This window comes from Dendrobates tinctorius, unplaced genomic scaffold (genome assembly GCF_039654945.1).
Source record: "Dendrobates tinctorius isolate UK_male_01 unplaced genomic scaffold, ASM3965494v1 ptg000046l, whole genome shotgun sequence".
Classification (NCBI taxonomy): domain Eukaryota; kingdom Metazoa; phylum Chordata; class Amphibia; order Anura; family Dendrobatidae; genus Dendrobates; species Dendrobates tinctorius.
In genome coordinates, this window is record NW_027361714.1 from 86350338 (window position 1) to 86370684 (window position 20347).

Here is a 20347-nt window from a genome sequence, read left to right on the forward strand (position 1 = left end):
TCTGCAAGGAGTTTGTATGTTCTCCCTGTGTTTGTGCTGGTTTCCTCCGGGTACTCCGGTTTTCTCCAACATTCCAAAGGGAATCTAGACTGTGAGCCCCAATGGGGACAGTAATGATGTCTGTAAAATGCTGTGGAACATGATAGCACTCTAGAATCAAAGCATTATAATTAAATAATAAAAATCACTTACAAGAACACAGTACAGATTGGTGTCTTCTGGCTTTTTCCTTATGAAAATACTAAACAGTAGATCGAGGTAATAACTTACAGGGATGAGCAGGACCCAGAGGATAAAACCAATCTTGTAATTGGGAATGCTACGTTCGCACATCTGTGAATATTACCAACAGTGAGGAATAGACTGATTTTCTCTATGGTATTATTCATTGTGTTACATCCGTGTTACATCCATTTTTTTACTTTGCATTCTTTTTTCAATGAAGAGGTGTACTTTCTTAAGGCCAATAAAAAGACCTCTGCAAGGTCACATGTTTTTATTCAGAAGTATCACTAAACAGATTTCATGAGACATGGAGACCAAACAAAAGCCTTGTTACACTGTCCCATAGTCTTGATGGACAAGTCAGATCCCCTAATATGGATCAGTATAGGGATCTCATGCATGGATCCATTTTTTTTTTCACGGATGTGTGTATAGATCCATAAAACTCCTATAGGCTGTGTGATGCATATGTGAGACTGTAGCCTTAATCTTTATATTTTCTCGCTATGTTGAAGACATTTGATGTGAGTTGCAGGATAATTTCAGAATACATGCTTTTAAAGATGGTAAAACATTAGCACAAAATCAAATTTAATAAAAGCCGATTCTGAATTTGTCCACATATTATTGTCTGTCTGCTTCCAGTGTTTCCAGGTTGATATTCGTAAGACATTTAGGTGGCATTCTTGTTATTGCAAATATCAGAGGTGGAGGAGAGTATGGAGAAACCTGGCATAAAGGTTAGTGTTCTTTTTTTTTTTACTATAGAAATAATTTGAATTATGGAGTTCTTCAGGGACATTAAGTGTATGTGTTTTTGGCTAAAAAATCACTTTTAGGTTATGTGCCGCGGAAAACAAGCGTGTAATAGGTAGGATGTTAAAATAATAAAAAAAAATAAAAAATTTTGTTATTCTCACCTTCCGACGGCCCCAGATCTGCTCTACAGCGCTCCCGGCATCTTCCGGTCCCAGTAATGCTTTGCGCGAAGAACCTGAGATGACGTCATCGCAGTCATTCGCGCAAAGCATTACTGGGACTGGAAGATGCCAGGAGCGTGATGAGAGGTGGGAAGGATTCCGGGGACCACCGGAGGGTGAGTATATCACTTTTTTTTATTTTTATTCTATTTTTTACTTGATTATGGTGCACAGGGCCTGGAGGACAGTCTCCTCTCCTCCAGGCCCTGGGTACCATCCGCACATGATCCGCTTACTTTGCGCATGGTGGGCATAGCCACATGCGGAAAGTAAGCGGATCAATGCATTCCTATGGGTGCGGAATCGCCGCGATTCCGCAAAAAGAATGAGCAAGCTTTTACCGTGATGCAATTCCGCAGTGGTAAAATCCGCAGCATTAGCACAGCAATGTGGAATCCCATAGGATTGTATGGGATGCGTTATCTTAGCGTTTTTGCAGCAAAAAAAAGCACCGTGTGAACACAGCCTTACAGTTACGTTTCTGTAAAATTTGCATCATTTACTTCCTATAGTGTCTGAATTGAAATATCTTAGGCTACATGTCCACAATCGGGATTTGCTGCGGTCTTTACGCTGCGCATCTATGCAGCGTCAAAACCGCAGCGGCCAAATGTTACAGCATAGTGGATGGGATTTCTAGAAATCCCATGTCTACTGTGCATCTGTGTGAACCTGCGGAAACTGACATGCAGTGTGTCTTTCAGAACCGCAGCACTTCAATTTCTGTTGCGGAGACGCTAGTCTCAGCAACACAGATTTCACCAATAGAAATATATTAAATGTGGTAAATCCGCATGGTTCAGTGAGGACATGCGGATTTACCTGTGTTCAATAGAACACCGCATTTTGGAAGCAGCGAAAATACAATGCCTCCAAAGCGCTGCTACTTACGGATCTATACAGAATGGGAGGAATAGGGCTAAGCAACAGCATATGTGAAAAAGACTTGGGTATACTAATAGATCACAGACTGAATATGAGTCAACAGTGTGATGCAGCAACAAAAAAGGCAAATGCAATTCTAGGATGTATTAACAGAAGCATAGTGTCTGGATCACGTGAAGTCATTATTGCCCTCTACTCCTCTTTGGTCAGACCTCATCTGGAATACTGTGTCCAGTTTTGGGCGCCACATTTTAAAAAAGGCATCAACAAACTGGAGCAAGTTCAGAAAAGAGCGACCAGAATGGTGACCAGTCTGCAAACTATGTCTTATGAGGAAAGGTTGCAGGATTTGGGAATATTTAGCTTGCAAAAGAGAAGACTGAGAGGAGGCTTAATAGCTGTCAATAAATATCTCAAGGGCTGTCACATTGTAGAAGGATCATCTTTATTCTCATTTGCACAAGGAAAAACTAGAAGCAATGGGATGAAACTGAATTGGAGGAGACACAGATTAGATATTAGAAAAAACTTTTTGACAGTTAGAGTGATCAATGAGTGGAACAGGCTGCCACGAGAGGTGGTGAGCTCTCCTTCAATAGATGTCTTCAAACAGAGGCTGGACAGACATCTGTATGGGATGATTTAGTGAATCCTGCTTTGAGCAGGGGGTTGGACCAGATGGCCCAGGAGGTCCCTTCCAACTCTACGATTCTATGGGCACATAGCCTCACAGACAGTTAATACTGAGGGTGTGTTCTTTTTCCCCCTGCATGACCTTGACCAATCATAAGCAGGCAGCAAAATGCAGGGCGGAAAAAAGAATATCCACCCCCCTTCCACAATAGCTTAGAGCAGGTTTCTAAGCGTGAGACATGTAATGACAGTCTACTCTCCTCATTGATTTGATAAATTATAACCTAGACTAAACTACATTAAAGTCAATAGGACTAAAGTATAACATTCATGTGAGCTTTCACTCACACCCTTTTCTTTTTTTTCCCTTTAAAGCTGCTATAATGGGTAAGAAACAGAATTGTTTTGATGACTTCCAGTGTGCAGCTGAATATCTAGTGAAGAAAGGGTATTCCTGTGCTGAGAAAATTACTATCAATGGAGGATCAAATGGTGGCCTTTTAGTTGGTATGTACTTTTCTTTTGCTTAGCCTATGCTGTTAGTGGCTGCAGTAAACTAATTCAATCCTATCTCTCCTCCTATAATACAAGGTATGAGCACTTTATTACTATGGCCTTGGAATTTATTGGACACTTTGATGTCACTTTAAGATCACACGTGTATCTTGCATTAATCCACAAGGGTTCACAGCTGTTTTTCCATGGTCCACGTGGAAAAGAGTTATATGCTCCACTCAAACGTGTTTGGTTAGATTGTTAGATGCTTCTTCTGAACAAAGTAACATGGTCATTAGGAACATAATACGTTAGAAAATTCATGGTCTGGCTATACATTATTGTTTACATACAGCTCTGGCAAAAATTAAGACACCACTGCAAAATTTTCAGTTTGTCTGATTTTTCTCTTTATAGGTATATTTTTGAGTAAAATGTAAATTGATCTTTTGTTCTATAAACTACTGACAACATGTCTTCGAATTTCCAAGCACTAAATTTTGTATTTATTTTCAGAAAATGAGAAATGGTCAAAATAACAAAAAAATGCAGTGCTTGCAGACCTCAAATAATGCTAAGAAAACAAATTCATAATCATTTAGAAACAGCAATACTAATGTTTTAACTCAGGAAGAGTTCAGAAATCAATATTTTGTGGAATAGCCATGATTTTTAATCACAGCTTTCATGCGTCTTGGCATGCTTTCCACCAGTCTTTCACACTGCTTTTGGGTGACCTTATGCCACTCCTGGTACAAAAATGTAAGTAGTTCTTCTTTGTTTGATGGCTTGTCACTATCCATCTTCCTCTTGATTAAATTCCAGAGGTTTTCATTGGGGTTCAGGTCTGGAGATTGGGCTGGCCATGACAGGGATTTAATGTGGTGGTCCTTCATCCACACATTGATTGACCTAGCTGTGTGGCATGGCGCTGTCAGAGACACCGCACTACACTTGCTCATAGAGCCAGTGCGCGGGTCCTGAGTTCAGAAGCAGTGCTAAGAGTTACCTGGGGAGCAGGGCAGCAGAGGTGACAATGCGTGCTACAAGCTAATAGTGTCAGGGTCCAGTCAGCGCTGGAAAGTAAGGAGGCACGGGACCTGCGGACACTGACAATGAACAAGCTTGCACGGGACCTATGGTCATGTGACTGCAAGGGGGCGTGGCTTAGCGTCCTGCTTTCAGATATGACAGTACAACTCAGAGTCAGGCAAAATGGAGGTCACAACAGTACGGGCAAATGGAGTACAGGAGGGACAAACAGACGGGAGGTCAGACAAAGCCAAAGATCATACACAGGATCACAGTACAGTACCAGGGATGAGACAGAGCGGATAATCAGGGCCAAGCAGAGATCAAAACCAAACAGACATAGGAGGTACCAGGCAGAATCCAAAGCGATATCCAGGGAACAGACCGAGTCATACACAGAGAATCAAGCAACCAGAACACAGCACTAACACACTCAGGGGTCACCACACAATGCCAAGGGCAAGAGTATAACTGACAGGGATGGGAGCGTCCTGAAGCTATAAGAAGCCTCCCCAGAACCAGGGAGAGGCCACAATCATAGCCCCAGGTGTGCAGGTAAGCCTGCATCAGGATCACAACCTTTAACCCCAGAAATGCCAGTCATCAGCACTGGTTCCAAACATTAACCCCACGTGTGCGAGTCAAACCCGCACTGAGATCATGACAGTACCCCCCTCTCAACGGGGGGCCTCTGGACCCCCAGGCTTGCCCGGGTACTTAGCATGGAAAGCCCGTACCAGGCGATCAGTATACATCAACCTGGCCGGTACCCAGGACCTGTCCTCCGGTCCATACCCCTTCCAATGAACCAGGTACTGTACCGACCGCCGTACCAACCTGGAATCTACGATATGACCAACCTCGTACTCCACCTGCCCCTCGACCAAAACAGGAGAAGCAGCAGACTCTGAGTCTCCCCGGACTGCTTCAAAAGGTTTCAGTAGAGATTTGTGGAAGACGTTAGGGATCTTGAAAGAGGGTGGAAGGCACAGCCTATACGCCACTGGATTGATTTTTTCCACAATCTTGTACGGGCCAATGAATTTGGGTCCTAACTTGGCTGACGGAATCTTGAGCCTAACTGTCCCTATCTTGCAGTGTGTGACCAATTGGGAGTCAATAAGATTAATAGATGATCCGCAGTCCACGAAGGTTGTAGAGGAATAAGAACTACCATCCACAAACAGTTCCACAGGCAGTACTACTTTAGAAAACGAGGAAAATGGTACCTGAGGGTCTGAGCAGCCTCCCCGTTGACTACCCAGACCTAGTCGTTTCCCGCCAACCGGGTTTGAAGACGGGCAATTCGGGCACTCCCTTTTCCAATGTCCCGTTTTACCGCAGTAAAAGAATAAACTGCATGTCCTTCCGGCGTTTCCTCCGTATCCTTCAAGGAGAGGGCGCCTACATCCATGGGCTCAGGGGCAGTCTCTTTTCCACTGGGGAATAATGGAGTATCCACCTGCATCACCCCTCTGGCCCGCAGCCTGCGGTCCATCCGGACGGCCTGGGTCATGGCGTCCTCGAGAGAGTTAGGTGGGGGATGTAACGCCAAGGCATCCTGCAGCCGCTCGGACAAGATTCTGCGAAAGAGTCCTCGGAGTGCGGCGTCGCTCCAAGAGACCTCTGCCGCCCAGCGGCGGAACTCAGAACAAAACCACTCAGCTGAGTGTTTCCCCTGACAGACACTCATCAACATGTCCTCTGCCAATCGCACTCGGTCAGGTTCATCATAAATGTGCCCGAGGGCCTCAAAGAGTGCGTTCACTGACATACGTTCAGGAGCAGAGGAAGACAGAGAGAAAGCCCATGCTTGCGGAGCCCCCCGAAGTAGGGAAATAATGACCCCCACCCTCTGGAACTCATCCCCGGAGGAGCGGGGCCTTAGAGAAAAAAAAAGCTTGCATCATAGAATCATAGAATCGTAGAGTTGGAAGGGACCTCCTGGGCCATCTGGTCCAACCCCCTGCTCAAAGCAGGATTCGCTAAATCATCCCAGTCAGATGTCTGTCCAGCCTCTGTTTGAAGACTTCCATTGAAGGAGAACTCACCACTTCTCGTGGCAGCCTGTTCCACTCATTGATCACTCTAACTGTCAAAAAGTTTTTTCTAATATCTAATCTGTGTCTCCTCCCATTCAGTTTCATCCCATTGCTTCTAGTCTTTCCTTGTGCAAATGAGAATAAAGTTGATCCTTCTACAATGTGACAGCCCTTTAGATATTTGTAGACAGCAATTAAGTCTCCTCTCAGTCTTCTCTTTTGCAAACTAAACATTCCCAAATCCTGCAACCTTTCCTCATAAGACAGGGTTTGCAGACCGGTCACCATTCTGGTCGCTCTTTTCTGAACTTGCTCCAGTTTGTTGATGTCTTTTTTAAAATGTGGTGCCCAAAACTGGACACAATATTCCAGATGAGGTCTGACCAAAGAGGAGTAGAGGGAAATAATGACTTCACGTGATCTAGACTGTATGCTTCTGTTAATACATCCTAGAACTGCATTTGCCTTTTTTGCTGCTGCATCACACTGTTGACTCATATTCAGTCTGTGATCTATTAGTATACCCAAGTCTTTTTCACATGTGCTGTCACTTAGCCCTATTCCTCCCATTCTATATATGCTTTTTTCATTTTTATTGCCCAGATGTAGTACTTTGCATTTCTCCCTGTTAAAAACCATTCTGTTAGTTACTGCCCACTTCTCCAGTTTATTTAAATCTTTTTGAATCCTCTCTCTCTCTTCTCTAGTATTAGCTATCCCTCCTAGCTTTGTGTCATCAGCAAATTTAATCAGTTTACCCTCAATTCCTTCTCTGAAAGACCTGAACTCCTTTTTATCCCCTGAGAAAAGGTCTGGTAATTTGACCGGAGATTCTGGGGACGCTAATGACACATCCCTACTCCCAGAACCAGAAGCCCCTGCATCGACAGCCCCCTGCACAGTAACCACCAACTGTTGCTGGGTCTGGGCCATCGTGCGTTGTTCCACATTGAGCTTATGGAACATTTGGGTCAGGTGCTTGACCTGATCAGACAAGGCTTGTATGGGATCCATGAGGATAACACACTTTTTTTTTTTTTTTTTTTTGCTTCAGAAAAAAAAAAAAAATAACCTGAAATGGTCAGTTATAATGTCAGAGACACCGCACTACACTTGCTCATAGAGCCAGTGCGCATGTCCTGAGTACAGAAGCAGTGCTAAGAGTTACCTGGGGAGCAGGGCAGCAGAGGTGACAATGCGTGCTACAAGCTAATAGTGTCAGGGTCCAGTCAGCGCTGGAAAGTAAGGAGGCACGGGACCTGCGGACACTGACAATGAACAAGCTTGCACGGGACCTATGGTCATGTGACTGCAAGGGGGCGTGGCTTAGCGTCCTGCTTTCAGATATGACAGTACAACTCAGAGTCAGGCAAAACGGAGGTCACAACAGTATGGGCAAACAGACGGGAGGTCAGACAAAGCTAAAGGTCATACACAGGATCACAGTACAGTACCAGAGATGAGAGAGAGTGGATAATCAGGGCCAAGCAGAGATCAAAACCAAACAGACATAGGAGGTACCAGGCAGAATCCAAAGCGATATCCAGGGAACAGACCGAGTCATACACAGAGAATCAAGCAACCAGAACACAGCACTAACACACTCAGGGGTCACCACACAATGCCAAGGGCAAGAGTATAACTGACAGGGATGGGAGCGTCCTGAAGCTATAAGAAGCCTCCCCAGAACCAGGGAGAGGCCACAATCATAGCCCCCAGGTGTGCAGGTAAGCCTGCATCAGGATCACAACCTTTAACCCCAGAAATGCCAGTCATCAGCACTGGTTCCAAACATTAACCCCACGTGTGCGAGTCAAACCCGCACTGAGATCATGACAGGCGCATTGTCCTTCTGGAAAAACCAGTCCTTAAAGTTGGGGAATATTGCCTGAGCAGAAGGAATAAACTGTTTTTCCAGGATAACTTTGTATGCGGCTTGATTCATACGTCCTTCACAAAGATTAACCAGCCCAATTCCAGCCTTGCTGAAGCATCCCCAGATCATCACCGATCCTCCACCAAATTTCACAGTGGGTGTAAGACACTGTGGCTTGTTCGCCTCTCCAGGTCTCCAACTAACCATTAGACCAGGTGTTGGGCAAAGCTGAAAATTAGACTCATCAGAGAAGATTACCTTACTCCAGTCCATGGTCTGGCTCTCCTTTGCTTCTCATTGATGAAAGGCTTTTTTTCTAGCTTTACATGATTTGAGTCCTGCCTCTAGGAGCCTGTTGCGAACTGTACTTGCCGTGCATTTCACCCCTGCTGCCATTTGCCATTCCTTTTGTAGGTCACTTGATGTCATCCTGCGGTTGCTGAGTGACATTCGAATAAGATGATGGTCATCCTGGTCAGTGGAGAGTAGTTTTCGCCCTCTTCCGGTCTGTAGCTTTGTTGGCCCTAATGTCTGCTGCTCGACCTTGTTGTAATGGATTGCCCTCTTAGAAATTTTAAGGACGGAGGCAACATGATGCTCACTGTATCCCTTTTCATGTAAAGCCAGAATTGAGCCCTTCTTTTCCTCACTCAAGACTTTTCTTTTCAACTCCTTTGGCATGGTTAAAAGTTATTTTTTTCATTCCTATTACTTTTGGAATATTACTAGCACTTGTTTTGCCATCCAGCTTGTCCTATTGCAAGAGGATTGTGAACACCACAGCAGGGTTTTTTTATACTTTCCTTTGTTAAATAAGATTTGGTTCAGGTAATCACCTAATCAGAAGCACATTAAGTAGAATGAGGTGTACTCTGGTTGGAATTCAACTGACATTAGAATGGAATGGCTGTCAGACATGTAGAGAAGCTGATTTTTATAGAACTGTGCAATTTTGCCAGAGCTGTATGTAAAATTTACAAATTAGATATCTATAAATATATACTATGTGTATATACATAAACTAGCTGTACCCTTATGCAAAATAATGTGTCTGTTTCTATAAATGTACAACTAAATTATATGTATACACATATACACACTCACATTTTTTTTTAAAAGGGTACGCTATTTCATACTTAGAAATGGGCTAATTCTGTTGGGAAAAGACCTATATTTTTCTGTAGGACAGCATTACTTGCCATCTTAGCAGCTGACCTGCACCTGATTCTAGATCTGACATTTACTGCAAAGATTTTTCTATCTTTATTACTAGGAGACAAGCTCAAGGATCCTTGTGCTCCCTCATGGTTTCATTTCCATTGTTCTGCCCTTGATCAGTAATCTATGTACAAGGGTATGCACTGCCCTTTTCCTTTCATCTGAAATCTCACCTAGATATATGCATTCCTAATATGTAAAAGCTATAAAATCTGTGGAAATAATTCATGGTTCTGATAATTGACATCCATAGAATTAGTTCTCATAAATAAATGCAAGTCCATTTTCACATCATCAGAAATTTAAAAAATCAAAACTGACTGCTAAAATAATAACAATACATTGTGCAAAATGCAAATTGCCCATGATTCTCTATTAAATAGTTTTTTTTCTTCAGTCACATACAAATAAAAAATATAAAAAGTCTACTCCTATGATAAAATGCCACGTTTTTGTAATGTAAAAAAGTCATACCAAGAAGAATCATTTCAGAACTTATTTCACTTTGATTGTCACCCATAATCTGTACAATTCAATTGAAGAACAAACTGAATTCTTTTTGGATGAATACATTTGTGCACCCTTAAACTAATAATTTCTTGTAGTACTTTGACCTTATGACAGCATTCAGTCTTTTTTTTCAGTAGGAGTCTGTCAGCAAGAAACATCTAGAATTGCCAATCTTTGCCCATTCTTGCTGGGCCATCTCAAAACTCTGATCATCATCTGGCGCAGCCTTTCTTTTCTAGATATAGAGATATGCTTAGAGTCACTATTATACTGAAAATTGGAATTCATTTTCAGCTTTTTCACAGCGGTCTGAAAGTTTTGATGTAAAATTGACATTTGGAACTGTTCATATTTCCCTCCACCTTGACTAATGCTCAAGTTCCAGCTGACATAAAAAATCAGCAAAATGTATTACTGCCTCTACCATGCTTCACTATGAATATGGTGTTTTTTTGGTGATGCAAAGTGTTGGCTTTGCACCAAACATTCCTTTTTGTAATTACGGTCATAAAGTTCAGTCTTGGTCTCATCAGATCATAACACTTTTTCTCACATGTTTTTGGAAGACTTAATGTAGATTTTGGCAAAACATGGCCAGACTTGGATCTTTTTCTTTGTAAGAAAAGACATCCGCTTTGCCATCTATCCCACAGGCCAGTCATATAAAGAATACTGGAGATCGTCGTCACAAGCATCATGTTTATGGATCATTGCTTTTTCTGTAAAATGCAACTAAGAAAATGTCAGGAAAATCTTGCTAGAACAGCTAAACCTTATATGAGGTTAATCAAAATCACTGTAAATGATGGTAGCTGTGTATGATTACTATCTAACATGAGTTTAAATGTGATTGGCTAATTTTGTACACAACCATATCCCCAATTATAGCACTGTTCACACTTATGGAACCACATTATTATTTTTTTTTCTTACTCAAAATGATTTCTTTGTTTCTCAAACGATTTGTACAGATTATGGGTGACATTAAAAGTGGAAAAAGTTTCACCTCATTCTTCTTGATTTGATTTTTTTACATGACAAAAACCTGGTATTTTAACAGAGGTATGAAGACTTCAAATGTATCCACTGTAGAGTAACATCAGGTAATGCAATCCAATTTTTTGGCTTCCAGAAGTAGATATCAATCAAAGGGTTAAGCTGCAAGCACCCAAATCCTCATCAGACAGGCCTCAGATATATATTTTTGGGGAATACATAAAGTCAGACCTATTACAAATACGTAACTTCCTATTTTTAGATCTAAAATGTTGTTGCTTGTAAATTGGATATTATTTATTATATTTGCTTATATGGCACCTTTAATTTGCACAGCACTTTTATAGACATCACTGTCCCCTTTGGGGCTCACAATATAACTTCCCTATCAGTATGTCTTTGGGGTGTGGGAGGAAACCGGAGAACCCGGAGGAAACACATACAAACACAGGGAGAACAAACAAACTCCTTGCAGATGTTGTCATTGGTGAAATTTGACCCAAGACCCAAGCAATGAAAAGCAGCAATGCTACATATTGAGCCACAGGGGTATTCTGATCATAGTCATTTTTGCATAGCCCATGCCTCAAATATCTAAAAGATACAGATTCCCTCAACCCCCATCCTGCTTGGTAAAGCAATTGCCAGGCACTGCATCCAGGAAGGGGAAACATGACAAAGTAATAGGAAAGCTATGTGTATGTTGGTCTCCATTCTGTTTTGTGGGGGGCAGTCCCTCATTGTCCCCACCTCGAGTTGCATTTATGTTGAGAACTGGGGTCCCTCTCCCAAAGAACAGAATGGAAAAAGCCGCACAAGTGCATCTGTTCCAACTTCTCTTTTTTGTTTTTAAAGCTCCACCCAACAGATACAAGGGGGGATGGGTTTTGAGGGACCCAGAAGTCCACATAGGTGCAGGTCTAAGATCTATCACATCTATTTCACAGGAAATACCACGAACATTCAAATACCATTTTACAATGTGCTAGCTATCTGTACAGATAAATTGTCTGCATATGCCCACTCATATTATTATATTGTATAGATGATTCTTTATTGCAAACTCGGCACTAGTTGAATTTGTATAGTTTCATTTTTTGGGGGTTTTTTTGTGGACGAGGTAGTAAGTTTTAGGAAAGTTGCAAATTACATTCAGTATTGAGTTGGAAAAGATCCCAATACATTAGCACTCAACAATTTCCTGAATGTGAATCTGTAAGGTATAGTACAGATAATGAGATGGGGATTTTCTGATGGGAAGTGCTAATCTGTTGCCTTTACCTCAATGCATGATTTATGAGGCATCTAATTGTTTAAAATGTGTTAACATTATTTTATAGCTGCGTGTGCTAATCAGAGACCAGAGCTGTTTGGATGCGCCATTGCCCAAGTTGGTGTGATGGACATGTTGAAGTTCCACAAGTTCACTATTGGTCATGCATGGACCACAGACTTTGGGTGCTCTGACAATAAAGAACACTTTGACTGGCTATACAAGTAAGAATTTTATATTTTTGTAGATTTGCTAAATATTTTATATCAAATAGTAAATTATAAGTTATCATTGAATTCTTGTCAAGAGAGACATGGATTGCAATTCGAGTATCCATTATTTTCAACGGGTTTCGGGTTCTAGTGGAAGGTCAGATACTGTACTGGTACCCGAACCGAACTTTCTCCAACCACCGATCTGCACATCCCTAGCCCTGTTATTTCCATATTGCTGATTGTTCGCAATATATCCATCAAAGCTTTTCAATGTGAATAGTGTGTTATCTGATAGTGACACAAAATGAAACAATACAGAAAGAGACAGGAGTAAACATAGCCAGATAGGGTGGTCCAGGACATGTAAAAATTGTCTCAATTGGTAGAAGCAAATGAAAATGTGATCGACACATGATCGCAAGTATACAAATTGCATATGAGCGGTCACATGATGAGTACCAGGAATGTAGAACAGTGGAGTCAAGGCGAGTACATTACACAGTGTTAGGATTCCATATGTCACTTTTATCCATCCTTCAAAATATTTTTTCAACCCTTTAATATGAGAAACCAGACTTTTGCAACTTCCAAAGTGTCCAACCCATTCGTAAGAGCCACTAATGACATGAAAATGATCAAAGTGACCATTCACTTTTAAGAGTAACTAACACCCTTAAATTTAGAGGTTATCTGGGACTTTTTGCTATTTTTTCCTATTGGGATAAGAACTTACCAGCAAATAGTGGCTAACTATCTGCCTGGTCTGACTGGTAATGATCTCTACTGGCTCACATCAAAAGAGCAGAGCGGAAGAGAAAGCAGTGAGGGCCTCACTGTTGATGTCATGCTGAAGGACAGCCAGCTCCCTGCAGATATTCAGCAAGGGATTGTCTGTTAATCAATCTGCAGTGACGCCATCTCAACAGAACAGGTGAAAGAGAAGGAATTGCTTGTAAACATGATGACACCAGCAGCAGACATGGCGGCAAGAGTAGTTTGTGACCACTCTGAGCCAGAAAAGGCAATTAACTACCTGCCTGTAAGTTCTTAGGCCCATAGTGGATTAAAAAACAAAAGTCTCTGACAACCTCTTTAACAGTTGGTTATACAACCTCTTATTATCAATAAATGTAAGACTTCACATTGTTGTTGATATCACTTTACGTTTTTTTTTTTTTGTTGCTTAACCCCTTAACCCCCAAGGGTGGTTTGCACGTTCATGACCGGACCAATTTTTACAATTCTGACCACTGTCCCTTTATGAGGTAATAACTCTGAAACACTTCCATGGATCCTGGTGATTCTGACATTGTTTTCTCGTGACATATTGTCCTTCATGTTAGTGGTAAAATTTCATTCAAATAACTTGCGTTTATTTGTGAAAAAAATGGAAATTTGGCAAAAATTTTGAAAATTTCGCAATTTTCCAACTTTGAATTTTTATGCCCTTAAATCACAGAGATATGGCACACAAAAAAATTAAAAAGTAACATTTCACATATGTTTACTTTACATCAGCACAATTTTGGAACCAAAATTTTTTTGTTAGGAAGTTATAAGGGTTAAAAGTTGACAAGCGATTTCTCATTTTTACAACACTATTTTATTTTTACGGACCACATCACATTTGAAGTCACTTTGAGTCTATATGATAGAAAATATCCAAAAGGACACCATTCTAAATACTGCACCCCTCAAGGTGCTTAAAACCACATTCAAGAAGTTTATTAACCCTTCAGGTGCTTCACAGGAATTTTTTGAATGTTTAAAAAAAATGAACATTTCACTTTTTTTCACAAAAAAATTACTTCATGTCCAATTTTTTTTATTTTAGCAAGGGTAACAGGAGAAATTGGACTGCAAAAGTTATTGTGCAATTTCTCCTGAGTATGCTGATGCCTTATATATGGGGGGAACCACTGTTTTGGCGCATGGCAGAGCTCAGAAGGGAAGGAGCGCCGTGTGACTTTTTCAATGCAAAATTGGCTGGAATTCAGATCGGACGCCATGTCATGTTTGGAGAGCCCCTCATGTGCCAAAGCAGTAGAAATCCCCCACAAATGACACAATTTTGGAAACTAGACCCACCAAGGAACTTATCTAGATGTGTGGTGAGCATTTTGAACCCCCAAGGGCTTCACAGAAGTTTATAACATACAGCCGTACAATTAAAAAATCATATTTTTTCCACAAAAATGATCATTTCACCCTCAATTCTTATTTTTCCAAGGGTAACAGGACCCTAAAAGTTATTATGCAATTTGTCCTGAGTACGCTGATGCCCCATATGTGGGTGTAAATGACTATTTGGGCGCATGGCAGAACTCAGAAGGGAAGCAGCGCCTTTTGACTTTTTTGGCTGGAATTGAGATCGGACACCATGTCACGTTTGGAAAGCCCCTGATGTGCCAAAACAATGGAAACTCCCCACAAATGACACAATTTTGGAAACTAGATGGACCCCCCCAAGGAACTTATCTAGATGTGTGGTGAGCATTTTGAACCCCCAAGGGCTTTACAGTAGTTTATAACACCCTGGCGTGAAAATAAAAAAAATCATATTTTTTCCACAAACATGATCTTTTAGTCCCCAATTTTTTTATTTTCCCATGGGTAACAGGAGAAATTTGACCCCAAAAATTGTTGTCCAATTTGTCCTGAGTACGCTGATACCCCATATGTGGGAGAAAACTACTGTAAGGGCACATGTCGGGGCTCGGAAGGGAAGTAGTGATGTTTTGGAATGCAGACTTTGATGGAATGGTCTGCGGGTGTCATGTTGCCTTTGGAGAGCCCCTGATGTACCTAAACAGTGGAAACCCCACACAAATGACCCCATTTTGGAAACTAGACCCCTTAAGGAACTTATCTAGATGTGTGGTGAAATCATATTTTTTTCCACAAAAATTATGTTTTTGCCCCCAATTTTTATTTTCCTAAGGGTAACAGGAGAAATTGGACCCCAAAAGTTGTTTTGCAATTTGTCCTGAGTAGGCTGATACCCCATATGTGGGGATAAAACACTGGGCACATGGCAGAGCTTGGAAGGGAAGGAGCACCATTTGACTTTTTCAACACAGAATTGGCTGGAATTGAGATCAGACGCCATGTTGCGTTTGGAGAGCACCTGATGTACCCAAACAGTGGAAACCCCCCAATTCTAACGCCAGCCCTAACCCCCACACACCACTAACCCTAATCTCAGCCCTAACCCTAATGGGAAAATGGAAATAAATGTTTTTTTTATTTTATTATTTTTCCCTAACTAAGGGGGTGATAAAGGGGGGTTTGATATACTATTTATGGCGGGTTTTTATGTTTGGCAGCTGTCACACGCTAAAAGACGCTTTTTATTGTAAAAATAGTTTTTGCATCACCACATTTTGAGAGCTATAATTTTTCCATATTTTGACCCACCGAGTCATGTGAGGTCTTATTTTTTGCGGGACGAGTTGATGTTTTTATTGGTACTATTTTCGGGCACGTGACATTTTTTGATCGCTTTTTATTCCGATTTTTGGGACGCAGAATGAACAAAAACCAGCGTTTCAAGAATTTCTTTTGGGGGGTGCGTTTACACCATTCCGCGTGTAGGTAAAATTGATAAGGCGGTTTTATTCTTCGGGTCAGTACGGTTACAGCAACACCTCATTAATGTGTTTTTTTATGTTTTGGCGCTTTTATGCAATAAAAACAATTTTATATAAAAAATAATTATTTTTGCATCACTTTATTCTGCGAGCTATAACTTTTTTATTTCTCACTGATGACGCTGTATGGCGGCTCGTTTTTTGCTTGACAAGATTACGTTTTCAGCGGTTCCATGGTTATTTATATCCGTCTTTTTGATCACGTGTTATTGCACTTTTTGTTCGGCGGTATGATAAAGCATTATTTTTTGCTTTTGTTTTTTATTTTTATTTTTTAAGGGGTTCGCTAAAGGGGTTAACTAATGGGACAGTTTTATAGGGCAGGTCGTTACGGACGCGGCGATACTAAATATGTGTACTTTTATTGTTTTGGGGTTTTTTTTATTTCCAAAAAATGAATTTATTAGGGAATATTTTTTTTTAATTTATTCAGCGATTTTTTTATATAAATTGTTTTTACACTTTTTTTTTTTTAACTTTATTACAATGTCCCATTTTGAATCCGGGGACCTGCAGGGAAGGAGCTGCACTTTGCGCTGCTGCAGGGGGCTCAGGGAAGCACAGAGGGTTCCCCCTCCCTGCCGATGCTTCCCTAAACCCCAGGTACACTGTGATCCTGTTTGATCGCAGTGTGCCAGGGGTTAATGTGTCGGGGGCGGTCCGTGACTGCCCCGACACATAGTGCCGGGTGTCAGCTGTGATAATCAGCTGACACCCAGCCGCGATCAGCGGCGCTCACCATGTGAGCGCCGCTGATCGCTATGACATACTATCCCGTCCATGGGCATAGGGGCCCGGGTCCCATGGACGGGATAGTATGTCAGATGGCAGAAAGGGGTTAAGACACTCCCAAGTTCTGCCTTGGCATCACCACTACTGGTTGATGTCTGGGGCTTTTCTATGTTTTACAAAAAATCTGGATGTAGATTTCTATTTTATTTCCTTTTTCATGTTCAGCTTCTGATGACAGAAAAATGGTCAGATACTATATTTCTTTTTCTAGGACAGGACATTAGATACATTTGTTAGTTCTTAAGATGCAAATTATATAATCTGGATTTTTTAATCTGATTATTAATTTTCTGTAATTTCCTATGATTATGACAGAGTTACAGTTCATGTCGCAGGTTTAAAAAATGTTTTTAGACTTTAGCTAACTTTTATTCCTTTTGCAAGTTAATTTAGAATCATTATTTTCAGAAAGGATTGAGAATTCTCCAAGTTAAAGCAAGGCAATAAAGTTTCAAATAATTATGTAATGTGTATATAATGATAGATGTACATAATCTAAAGTTAGATTAAAATGGCAGGCTGATATAAAAAGCGATGATTGATGTATCTCTTATTATTCAGAGTCTTATTGAAAATATCTTTTTAAGTTATTTTGTTGACAGGATGATAAAAGTGCATCTTGAAAAAAATCAACATCGTTTGTCATTTAATTCTCTTCTGTAGAAGGGAGATATCGCTGAGAAATAACCCAATGGCCTTGTTTAGTACAGACTGATAAGAAGTGCTGAGAACATGACGGACTTAACTTTTTTTTGGTAAATCTAAACTTTGATATTGAAAGAAACTGCAGAAGAAGTTATGTTAGTCTTCTTTCTGCTAGTCATTCCTTTCAATAACCACGTTTGGGTGGAAGTACTGTATGTATTGATGAAGCCGGAATATTGTATGTCTGATTGTATAAACTATGCTTTAATATATTTCTTGTTATTTATAAATTCTCATTACAGATACTCACCACTTCATAATATTAAGGTGCCTGAAGGAGATGGGAAGCAATATCCAGCCATGTTGCTGCTCACGGCTGACCATGATGACAGAGTTGTTCCGTTACACTCTCTAAAATTTATAGCTACTCTACAACACATTATGGGTCGCAGCGCAAAGCAAACCAACCCTCTTCTCATCCATGTGGATACCAAAGCCGGCCATGGGGCAGGCAAGCCAACTGCCAAAGTGATTGAGGAAGTCTCCGACATGTTTGCTTTCATTGCACAATGCCTAAATCTAAGCTGGGTGGAATAAAATATTAACTGAATGGATTTTGTTTTTTACACAAGGGCTTTTCTGTCAAATAACAAACTTCAGTGTATATTCCTTTGTAAGAATCAGATGAATTTCATTTTATGTATCCCTATTACTTGAGCTGTAATGAATGAGAAATTGAGATTACCTTTCCTGGATCAGGTTATAAATTATATATCTTTTTTGTGATATGGTTTGAAGGTTTTGCCATTCAAGTAACTTAAAGCAAACTTTATCCACTCCAATTAGGAAGGTGTATGACTCATATCAAATAAATATTTTCTTCCACCTCGTCGTTTCTTTCAAGTCTGCAGTTCCTACTTTGCGTTACGTTTCCTTATATTTTTTTTTAAAAAGGTTCTACATTAAACATGTCAATTATACACTAGACAGCAAGACAAAACATGGCCCATGCACTTGCTGGTGTTATGTCCTGACTTTCACAGTTTTGCAATTTTTTACAACCAATGTAAAAAGTGCTTTTCTGCTCTCTTGACTTGTCTTTTTCAGTAAATTGTGTTCCCCATAATCTAAAAAAAACTTGAATAGCAATACGGCTTTTGAATATTAGGAAAAAATGAATGAGACACTTTGCACACAATTTGGCCAAATGTCTGCCGATCAACCAACGTCAAGGTAGTTCCATAAGTCTTATGGGTCCCTATCCAATGTGAACACCTCTCTTAGGCCGGGATCACACTACCATGTGTGATGCGAGAAACTCACATGAGTCTCTCCCATCAACACCCGGCGCTGCTGCCTACAGTCAGGACCGGAGTTGCAACTGCATGTATTTCTATGCAACCGCAGCTCCGGTCCTGAGTGCCGGCAGCGCCGGGTGTTGATGCAAGAGACTCGTGTGAGTTTCTCGCATCACACATGGTAGTGTGATCCTGGCCTTAGGCTGATGTCTGAATTTCTCGGTGAATGTGGACACATCTCTCAGTAAAGCCTGCATTTATGGGTAGATAGGAACCTGCTGCAATTAAAATCATCACATGGTTAAGGGTGGAGTGTTCGGTCAGTAAGCTAACATAGAAATGACAAAAAAAACTGACTAGCACATCCAAACTAGTCTGAATAAGGTGCATGCCAGGAGCAGCTACGTACATATACAATATACAAAAAAGGTTGCACTCTATCGTGCTAAAGCATGTCAATGTGAAATATATGAAATATGAATAGCATTATGGCTTTTGAATATTAAGAAAAAATGAATGAGATGCTTAGCACAAAATGTGGCCAAGTAATGTCTGCCCATCAACCAGCCTAAGAGAGGTGTTCACAACTGATAGGGACTAGTGAGGAGCGAGTATACTCGTTGCTCGGGTTTCCCTGAGCATTCAAGGGTGGCCTCCGAGTATTTTGGCATGCTCAGAGATTTAGTTTCTGTCGATGCAGCTGCATGATTTGTGGCTGCTGGACAGGCTGAATACATGTGAGTAATGCCTGTTTGTTAGGGAATTCCCATGTGTATTCAGGCTGTCCAGCAGCCATAAATTATGCAGCTGAGGTGATGAAAACAATCTCCGAGCATGCCAAAATACTCGGAGGACACCCGAGCAATGAGTATACTCGCTCATCACTAATAGGGACCAGTCAGACTTGAGACCACCTTGCTGTTGGTTGATGGGTTGAAATAGCTCTGACTCAGAAGCAGAACTATCAGGTCCTGAAGAATGGTTGGAAGAAGGAGATCTTACTCCAAGTCATACGGTGGATAATAAAAAATTATTTTCCTCTGAGGATATGGAGGAATTGTTGCTTGCAGCCAGAAATGCGATGGGAGTTGAAGAGGAGAAACTATCTCGCACAGTCCAGGATGAGATGTTCTGGTGTCTGAAATCTAGAAGGAAGATGGTATTTCCCATCCATGGTAATGTTCAGAAATTAATCCTAGGTGAATGAGAATTACCAGAAAGGAAGTTTAACATCTCAGGTGATCTGAAGGATTGCTTTCCTCTAAATGAAGACATCTCAAAGTGGATATCCAGGTGGCTAGGGTAGTCAAGAAAACTACCTTACACTTTTAGGACTCCTCCCAACTTAAGGATCCACTTGACCGCAAGATGGACAGTCTATTGAGGGAGTCTTGGGAAGTGTCGGCGACCTCCTTAAGGACAAATGTCGCATCTGCTTGCATCACTAGAGGCCTGTTTCTTTGGTTACAACGGTTGGAAGACTATATTAAGGGAGGTACCCCTAGAGAAGATCTGGCCTCGTTACCCCTCCTAGAGAAAGATGCAGGTTTCCTTGCATACACATCTGCTGAATTGGTCCGTA

The 20347-nt window shown here is 41.1% G+C and overlaps 1 protein-coding gene across 2 annotated transcripts in view; it reads left to right on the plus strand.

Annotated features, from left to right (window-relative positions):
- The window catches only part of PREP (prolyl endopeptidase), a 191485-nt gene extending 173133 nt beyond the window's left edge, over window positions 1-18352 (plus strand). The window contains exons 12-15 of one of the 2 annotated variants that reach the window (XM_073576096.1): window positions 871-965; window positions 3099-3230; window positions 12233-12389; window positions 17770-18352. In XM_073576096.1, coding sequence (XP_073432197.1) covers window positions 871-965; window positions 3099-3230; window positions 12233-12389; window positions 17770-18064 — 679 coding nt within the window. In that variant the 3' untranslated portion in view covers window positions 18065-18352. The remainder of the gene's footprint in view (window positions 1-870; window positions 966-3098; window positions 3231-12232; window positions 12390-17769) is intronic. The other variant, XM_073576097.1, reaches the window with a different exon arrangement.
- Window positions 18353-20347: the final 1995 nt, after the last annotated feature.